General features: G+C 39.0%; 1 protein-coding gene across 1 annotated transcript in view; it reads left to right on the top strand.

The window, feature by feature from the left end:
- Positions 1–759: 759 nt before the first annotated feature.
- The window catches only part of LOC111253113 (putative acid phosphatase 5), a 17,014-nt gene continuing 7,874 nt past the window's right edge, over positions 760–9,899 (top strand). The window contains exons 1-3 of the mRNA XM_086985745.1: positions 760–819; positions 998–1,203; positions 6,642–6,747. Of these exons, the coding sequence (XP_086841871.1) occupies positions 760–819; positions 998–1,203; positions 6,642–6,747 (372 nt within the window). The remainder of the gene's footprint in view (positions 820–997; positions 1,204–6,641; positions 6,748–9,899) is intronic.

The raw sequence follows: 9,899 nt of genomic DNA, 5'->3' as shown, positions 1-9,899 counted from the left end.
GTTACGTCTACACAATTAGGTTTTGTCTCTTTTGTGGCAAATATACTAATATAAGCCATGTTATGCACTATATAAACTATATTCGGTAAGGTAATTTTTTGTCTTTCATTCTTTTTTTCTATTATCAATAGTCAGATTCCTTACCCTGTGTGATTCCTACATATGTGCGTTTATCTAGAAAGCTCTCTGTTCGTGGTGTATGCGAACTGGTCTATTGGTAAAAACTGCCGCTAGAAGCTTTTACTTCTCGTGACAGATTTATTTTATCAAATTTTGTCTATGAAAAAAAGATGCTACGCAAGTTTTCACAAGGATTCTTCATGAATAGTTCACTTATTTTATTAAGCTAGATAAGGATTACTTTGAATTGGAAACTAATGTAAGGAAGTTGTGTAAAAATTGGTTGCTTTTTGGTCGTCAAGGAGATTAAGTGAAAAGTGAATTTTCCGCATGAGGCTATAACGCTTGTTACTGTGTGAATCCATTCAATTTATCGATTTTGTTGCGCATAGCAGCAGGCCATACTGATATAACATTCGTTAAAATAAAAGCTAATACCGTTTGTTGACATTATTTCACCTGATACAAATACACAATATTTCACAAATACAAAATATTGCATTATCGCTTGTATCTAATTTTTGAGGCATGCTGTCAACATGTAGATGTGGTTCGACTGATTTTCCGGTCCTGCAAGTTCTAATGTCGGATCTTTTTGTTACCGGTTAACGGCAAAGGAAATCACATAAATAGTACAACATGATGAAGCCAAAAGGTACAACTGACTGTGGCCCCAGTGTGGGATATAGTAGCACCTTTGTATACCACCAATCACCATCACCATAACGAATACCACAGATAGAATTTTGTTACCATTATAACTGACAATTATATAAGCATTGACGAACACCGTTAACGCATAAGAGACATTCAGCAGTTAAGTTTGAAGTGTTTGTAAAGGACCTGGTACGAGAAAACTTCGGTTTTGGCGCGCTAGACAGCTGCAGTGGCGCCGATAGTACCACCACGAACGATTTGGCATCGGCGTGCGATAGTAGCGTGCCTATTCCCCCACTCTCGCGCCTCCGTGCTCTGTCGCGGACCAGTGTCGTCTGCTCGACAAATACACCCGATAGTCGGAATCTTCATCGAATGTGCGACGGAACATCGAAACGACAATTACGACCCTAAGCAGAAAAGATGGTAAGCTCAACCATACTGATGATATTTTAACACAGCACTAACATTAGAACGGAGCGCAACGTCTGGCAAACTCCCATATCCTAGCCTAGTTAGTTTAAAGCTCTTGAGCGAATCGGTATCGGCTAGATTCGACCAGAGGGGATTCGTCACCTTTTTGCTGTCGATCGACTAATTATTGTCGGTTGGAAATACCCCAAATCTTGCATAGATGTCGAAAAAGTTCCTCATCTGTTCAGCCAAAGATTGTACGATCATTTACTACGGGAAACCAACATGGCAACTTTAGTACTACATACACGTCCTGTTCAATCGATGCTACACCTAAACGTTTGCTAGTCCTGTATTTTGCTAAGGTTTCAACCAGTGAACAGGTGATTGTTTATGGTGATTTGGCAATGCCGGTCAAGACTTACTGGACTATTTCAAGCAGACATTTTTATAAAATGTGACCTTTCGTGTTATTTAGTCATAGCAACAACAGTACATTGATCCCACAAGAGGAACTCGGATTTACATGGTCAAATGGGTAGCCAGACCGTTAGAAATGCAACTCTAGAGAATGTCATCTGTAGACTGCAACCGATTTATGATGAGAAGGGCCTAACCATTCGTTGACTCTAAAATGAATGTCATTAAAAGGCGCAACCAACCACGAAGCTATTATGAGTTGTAAATGATAGCATGTGACAGGTGACCACATTATAGTACTGCCATTTACCATCTGATCTGCTTCATAAGCGGCCACGCATTCAAAAATGATTCTATTCTAAAAGATAACCGATCGAAGAACGCGTTCTCATCCATCGTAGAGTCTAGCATGCTATTTTGAATGTCAATGATAACGTTCGCTGGAAATGGCGAATGGATTTTAGTCTATGCTTATTGGTGTGCATGGGTTAAACGACTGAAATATTTAATATATTATGCTTCTTTCAATGCTGGATCGTTAACACAATATAGTCTTCTTATATTAATTAGCTCGGTAAAGCTTGCCATTAACAATGGATCTTTACTATGGTAAGCCCCTTCTATCATTTTCAGTTCGTGTTCTATAGCCTTCTCTACTTAATATCAGCTACATTTCCAGGGTTATCAAAGTGTATTAGTCGTAAATTGAGCGAAAATTCGAGGATACATCGTTGGATGTTAGTACTCACATACATTCGTCTGCTATTTCTCTTAAATTCGTTTTCTTTCGTACAAAAAGAACAATCATAAATTGGTCGAAATATATTCGAAATAGTTACTATTGACCGAACGCGCCCACTTACTTTTAATAATACATTTTCTCATCTGCGTATGAACATTTGAGAAAAATCTTGCGTTCATCTGCTGAATATGCAAGCCAAAAGATAGAATAATCATGTCTAATGAGGCCAGTACAAACGAGACCCTCTCTAACGAGACCCATTTCGGTACCATACGTATGTACAGCGTGATGAGGAAATGGCGATCGAAGGCACCTGAAATTGCGTGCTTATAGTTACCGTATGCTTTTGTTTATAGACATGGGACAAGCTGTTTTGTATAGCATTTAATACACAATCATACACAGAGCCGTCAGGGCAACGCGTACGCGTTCAAAATAGGATTGAGCCAAATGAGTTGCTTCCTCAAGAAGCTTCAAAATTTTCAAGGCAGTGAGTGGATATTAGAATCCATCTTTGATAAATCTCTAGTCAACGCAAAGGAACGGCTAACATTGATGAGAAATTGGTTTACTGAAATGGCAAGCACTGGCTCCTTTGTGCTGATGTGCAACTGGAATACCTTCACTAGTTTTATCAATAATTAGATTTCGAGAGGGCTGTAGACATAAAGGCGGCATAGTCGTAAGATACTGTGATAGAAAATTGGGGCTCACAAATAATTAAACAAAAAGGCTTTTTAATTTCTTCTGCCTGGACATCTTCTGTATCGTATTTGTTATTATACGAATATCTTTCCATGTTTCTCTTTGTGTTTTTTTGTAATTCAACAAATGGGTTATCAATCAGATGGCAAAAAATCACTGAATTTTGTGGTTTATATCGTCATTGGCCTTTTGAACATCGTATGCAGCCATAATTTAAAACATTGCCCTTGCCGAAAGTAAAAGCAAGAAGTATTTATGTGTTGTAACCTATAAAATATCGGAAAAAATTATTATTTTTGTTCAACTGCCAATAAGAGCACAGTTTAACGTTATATTTTCCGTTACATTGCCATTTTAGCATGTTCTGTATTATACTAGACTTGATCAACATTATATCTTCTTAAAGATCGTACGATAAATTCATTTTTCATCAGTTAGTTTCCGAGTGTAAAATTCTCGCAGATATGAAACAACGCCTCATAGCCGGTCCTCACATGTCAAATCACCTATAAATTGGGCATTAGGAAATAGTCAGCACTTCTGCCAAATCGTCTTCTAATACTCAGAAGTCCCTTTCTCAGTACACGAAGCTTATGTTGATACCACTTATAGGAGTTACGTGATTGTTGTTGCTAAATATAACAACAGCTTTGCTAGCAATAGTCAGACGAATACCGAACGCCTTCTATTTACCGCCATGAAACCGCTCCATAGCCACATTAAGCGAGATATTGCGTAGTAACAGCAGTAATACGACTGACGTTTTCCGAATACATGCCGGCTCTATTCAGACTGGCCGAAAAAGCTCTCAGCTGACGAACTGCTCAAGTGGATTCCTCTGCTCTGTTCGAGCGGGACTTGCTCGACGGAAAAAGAGCGCCAAGTCAACAGTCCTTATGTACATATATCTATACATTGACGTATTGAAGATCGCCCGCAAATGGCCAATCATAACTGACTAGAATATCTATAGCTACATATTTATTTTATCTCTCTCTTTTTACATACATATATATACGCATTTTAATACTGCTATGGTACTAACATTTTGATGAGCAGTAATCTGTTCTTAACTTTGCCGCCTGGCTGAAAATAAGAGATTTTTTAAAACAACGAGAGCCATTGCCCCACACTGATTAAGCAGCTAACGAGAAGTGGTAAAAAGAAGTACTATTATAATGCACAGCGCGCTTAGCGTCAGAACCCGCTTTAGATACTTGCTCTTTTCGTGGTTGTCAGTGGTTCGTTATGATGTTTATCGCAATGTGATTCATCATGCTGTGCCAATTGTGACGCAACTTACTATAAACTTCGGCTAAGTACAGTTGGCTAACCGTATTAAATGTTTATGAAGGCACAGACAAGGTTTAGCAATAGGAATAGAAGAGAAATAGCGCAATGGATTTGGCGGACGTTTTCGAAGGCACATCTTGTTCAATCGACGACCGAACTACTGCCGCTACTATAGCTAGTACAGTGGTCTATGACGAGTTGATTGGAGGAGACCTGATCAACTGGCTCCGCTAAAATATATCCGTCCCTTTTTCAGTTGGTGGCAAGTGGCAGGATGCTGTTGCCCAGAGCTTGTCGACGGTCCGCCGGCGCGCGACCAAGCTAAAGTTCGTGCTAATGAAATATCATTTTGTTGTTCTTTTCTTAACTCCGCGTTTGCTTCCACTCTTTTAACTAGAGACGCGCGTTTCATTCCAGCGATTTCGACCTGGCGGACTTCTGGACAATCGAGGCGCCGTTTAATGTCAATAAGCTCCAGTTATCAAGCAGCGTGGTGTCAGTCTAGTGCCGCTCTGCATGTTCCACGATGTGAATTGAGTCGGCTTTGTGAGAGTATGCCGTAACGCTCATATCGTTTCGCTTAAAGTTCATAACATATAACGGCTGTTAGGCGGCGTAAAAATTTATAGAGAGCTATGTAGATCTGACTTTTCGATCAGTAGAAATCAATATTTGCTGCAAACATTTCTACTAGATGCTCCGAGCTTCTTCCGACAAGTCACGTTCTATGCGCTGGTGCTGTTGTCTAATTTCCAACGATGCGATACGCGCGTCTTCGGTTGTGAGCGTGATTGAACACACTCAATAATCTATCTATGTTCGAATTGAAAGTACTAGAGGCATTCCACGCAAACTATATTTCGTACGGAATGAAAAAACCAACAAAGCCAGAAATACAGTGCGTCTAGGTAGCCGACTAGTGATGGTGCCACCGTTGTGCTTATCAGCTAATAGAAATAGGGACTGTCTGCGCGACAATAAATTTGGCGCTGTAATCAATTTTCGAAAATATTCTGATTCACGCCATTAGACTGTTGATACGAGGACGCAGCGCTCACTCACTCTGTTTGAGTAGTACTCGGTGCTCAAATCCACCAGGCTCAATAGCTTCTTTGACCATGCCTAATCGAGACAGTAATCAACTATCGTGGATACCTCGCTCGCTTCGGAATGTGGTTTTCAAAGTTGCACGTATTGGAAATCGATGTGTATGTCATACTTTTTTCTGTTCCGATCAATAATATAATATAATTTAGCTTAAATTATCTGGCTTTCGAAATTACCGTATCGTTACAACAAGTTAATACTCTTCTATGCAAATAAAAGTATAGCCAATAATTGAGTTCGTCTCTTCCAAATAAGCACGTTTATTACTTGAACTTCAATATAAACGCGCGGTGACAGAAATTGAATCGATAACATTTTTGTCTAATAGGTCGCTTTTTCCGATATTGCAGCGTACTACTAATCAGATTATGCATTATATATAAATTGCACTTGCTCGATTCTTGAATATATGTGAACCGAATAGGGACTGTGAGTGGTGGACGCCTAAGTTTAACTATTAATAACTTAACTAAACACAATAAGCAGATGTACGTAGTAGTTGAATACCTTCCTAAAATTTGGATAGAGCGGTTTCGTCAGCACAGCTGCTGGCAGTCTGTGTAATTCCCATGTATTCTTACGAATATTCTTAATGTACGTTCAGATTCTACTCGCGTCAACTTGATTGAGATTTATTAATATTAATTAACAACCCAAAAAAGCGAATGCCTATATACCTAATTGGTAATGGCAATTTATTTTTATTTTGCCCTCGGACGTTCCTAAGTGTACCGTCTATCAGTTCAATTGTTTTGCATTGTATTAGAAGATCTCCCTTATACCTGTCCGGCTCATGCCTAGGCAAGTCATTTAGCGGGTTTCGAAAGGCTCTATTAGGAAGTATTACTAGAACAACATTGATTGGCAAATCCTTCGCATTATAAATGACCTTTGCAATCCATATCGATGTATATGTGTTCGAATATACGTCAAACAATACTAATAAAAGTATGAATCTTTGCATAAATATAACAGACCTAAAAGCTAACGTAGCATATTCGTTTGCTCAACTCAGGGTCGAATTGAGCTCTGGACTTTTCTGGAGAAAGGCAGACTGCGTGCTTTCGATTGCCATGCCAGTGGTTCATGGGTCTCTCTAAAAACTTAGAATAGCGGGCTGCATTCATTGTTTCATTTTCGGTGAATATCTCATAGTAGCAGACGCCCCTGATGTTCATTGCAGGTACTACCGTCACTCTAGATTCGAACCTACCCACCGAACTCGATTTCTCTCCGAGGCAACGCCATCTTTTCACCTCGTCCTCTTCCGGCTGACAATAGAAATTCGAGTATGGTTTATCTATAGCTGCCGTATGCTCCAGTCAGGTGTTTTGTTCACTGAACTTTCGCATTGTGCACGTGGAATACACCACATGCATTTGCCACTAGCCCGGAGTCAGTTCACAGGAAACCAGTTTTTTACTCAGTTCTCCCATTTTTTGTACTTGGGTTATAATTATGTAACTCATGTGATTTGTTAGTTTTAGTCGGCAACGCCCTTAGCCTCCAAGTTCTATTTTCGCAAAAAGACTCTTTGGTTGCGGCAATGCGTTCTTACCTTTCGGAGTTCGACATTTTTCCATTCTTGAAATGTTTGCACTATTCACGTGCTGTGTTCTCGCTTAAAGCCTGTCTGCTCGATGTCTTCGCCAGTCCTCGATGATTAAGTTTTTCCTGGAGCAAACTCAACCAGTTTTCATTTAGTTTATAAGGGACGAGCACTCATAGAATCTCGTTTGATAACGGTGCGTAGTTGAGAAGTTATTTCACTTGAAGGTTCGCCAGATCCGCTTGTATGTATCTCTGATTAGTTATTTTTCAGTCCAAAATGAATATTAAGATTACTTGTATTAAAATTAATACAATCCGTTAAACTGCTGTACCCGGGAAAGATGATTAAGCTATGTTAAGCATTCGATTGTGCAAAAATAATGGTACTCTATCGCTCTATAAGCATAAGAAAGTATGTTGTTTATTTCCAAAATCACTTCTATTGTTAGAATAGATAAATTAGTCACCGGAAAACTGTTATTTTTACTGTCTAAGAAGTTAGCAAGATTTCTAGGATCCTTACGTATTGAAAACCCCATATTTAAGCAAAAAATCAGATTTGTTTGCTCGTAGCCGGATAATTAAACCGCGTAAGATAAATACTATATACTAAAGATAAACCTCAGGTGCGACAAACATAAGAATATTATTGCAGTACATCTAGGCATAACGTGCAACACAGCATATATTAGGCTACATGAAAATCTAGTTAGGAATCATATGGCTAGGTAATTTTAGACAAATAAGCTGCGAGGCCGGCAGGTAATTCAATTACACAGGGTTAAACGTGTTGATTGAATCACTCTATTATTTTCCTGGTGGGCGTCTCCCTACCGGTCTTAATAAACTGCTTATTAACAACGGCGGATTTGATCAGAGGTGTAGCTAGTTCCACATTTACAGTAAAATTTATTGAACGCTTATATTTTTCGTTCAACCTATAAAAACGTAGTTGTCTTTGTCCAGGTAATTTTATGTGAGTCTCACGTGTTAATAAGCGTCCAATTTTGATAAGACCATCTAAATATTCATACGTCTATAAGAGCCACATTGTTTCATTGATTTGGTGCCAAGCAATCTGTGCATGGAGTGGGCGCGTTCGTAGCGTGAAAATTTCGCAGACAGTGCTCCTTTCTTGATTAATTATATCGACCAACTCGGCAGATAGGTACTGAAACTGTATATACCACTATGGATAACAGTTCAGGCGCTTTCCTCATAATGACTCCTCTATAGGTTATTGCTAATGTTTATCTGTTCGTGTCGCAGCCCATGCAAACGTATAGCATTTTGCTTGCTAAGAGCAAGTTATTGTCTAATCAGCTAGAACCCTTATGGGGTACATATTCTTGACAAGTGATCAATGCTACTTATATTGGGTTATTATTGAATATAGTCAAATTTACCTTAAACTCTTAACTAGACTAAATTTATGCTTGCCAAAGCCACGCATGCTAAATATGCTACATCGTGCTGATATAATATTTTATGAAAAATAAACTTTCGCACAGTCGAAATCTTTAGAACTATTTTGACTATACTGGAAAGGTTTGAACGTGGATACCTTTTTGACCTTGATGTCAGGGTATCCTAACCTTTCACAAATAAAGCTATACTGGTGCAACCTCTCGCGTCGTACTCTTTTTCCTTGTGCTGCTGTTACAGATACTAACTAAATTAGTACTTACTGCTCAACCCGTGGCGGAGAATACACAAAGGGCTTGCACTGCTTAATCAAGTAGTAAATCTTACGGAATTCATTGAAGCAGTGCTTCTTCTAACAATATCAAGGTCGCTGATAATTTTTAAAATTGTGCCAACATTTCCTGTGCTAATTTGATGTGTTGCTTTAAGAGAAAGATAACGCGTACTCGTAATTCATATCTAATTAGATAACTTATTGCGTGATATCAATAATTCGGCAGTCATCAAGTCACTTTGGCAAAAATTTGCTGGGAAGTGCTGAAAACGACAGCACTTTTTAATCATGGAAGCTAATAAAGTCAATGTACTCAATTCTAATGGACTGCCATACGGTCGAGATTGACCTCGCGCTCGTTGCAGTGGCAAAAGCAAGCTACCAGTTTTGTTTTTTGGGCTCTATTTCATCCTTTTCTAATATAATGCTTTCTCGGGAAGTTTCGACACACTCAGTTGGATTTGTCGATCGAAGATACGAGGCTAAATAAAATCATAATATCCGAACACGGGACACCGTCCTATCTGCAAATGCAACATATCGTTTCTTTCTAATGCTGACGAAATACGCAAATGTACATCTACAAAATGCTAAATACTTTGCTATTACTTAATATTATAGTTAGCATCAACGGTGGAGTGTGATCGCACCGCCCTGCTTCTATTATATACGACATTTCCTAACTATGTATAATTCTTTTTATTTAGGCTTTAATGTGCCTCGCTTCGAGGAATGCACTTAATAGAGGTACTAGATAAGTACATAAAGTAAATGAAAGCGTGTAAGTGCGAACAAATGGGTCGTCTGTACCTCATGTAGCCGTAGAGGAGTCTAGCTTACTGCGATACTATTTTAAGCCGGCTCTCTCTTTGACAAAAGGAAGCGCCGCTTTACTAACGATTCTACGTTATATCTATCAGTAGCCTTAACGGGGGTCTTCCGTCAAATGCTGCCTTTAGATAAGAATAACATTTTGTGGTAGACATTAAAAGCGGCACGTGTAGTGATATACATAGATATGTTTGAATTCTAAAGGTGTGCCGTCGCAATTGTTCTTAAGTGAGTCGTAAGAAGAAGCAAATTTTCTAATAAGAAACGAGATGTCTACCAAGTGTTTTCTTCAGACGATCCCAACCTGATGAATAAACTTACGTAATTACCCCCTCTCTCTCTCTCTCTCTCTCTCTCTCT

This window comes from Varroa destructor, unplaced genomic scaffold (assembly GCF_002443255.2).
Source record: "Varroa destructor unplaced genomic scaffold, Vdes_3.0 BEIS01000001.1, whole genome shotgun sequence".
In the NCBI taxonomy this organism is placed as follows: Eukaryota; Metazoa; Arthropoda; class Arachnida; order Mesostigmata; family Varroidae; genus Varroa; species Varroa destructor.
This window is presented reverse-complemented; position numbering and strand designations above follow the sequence as displayed.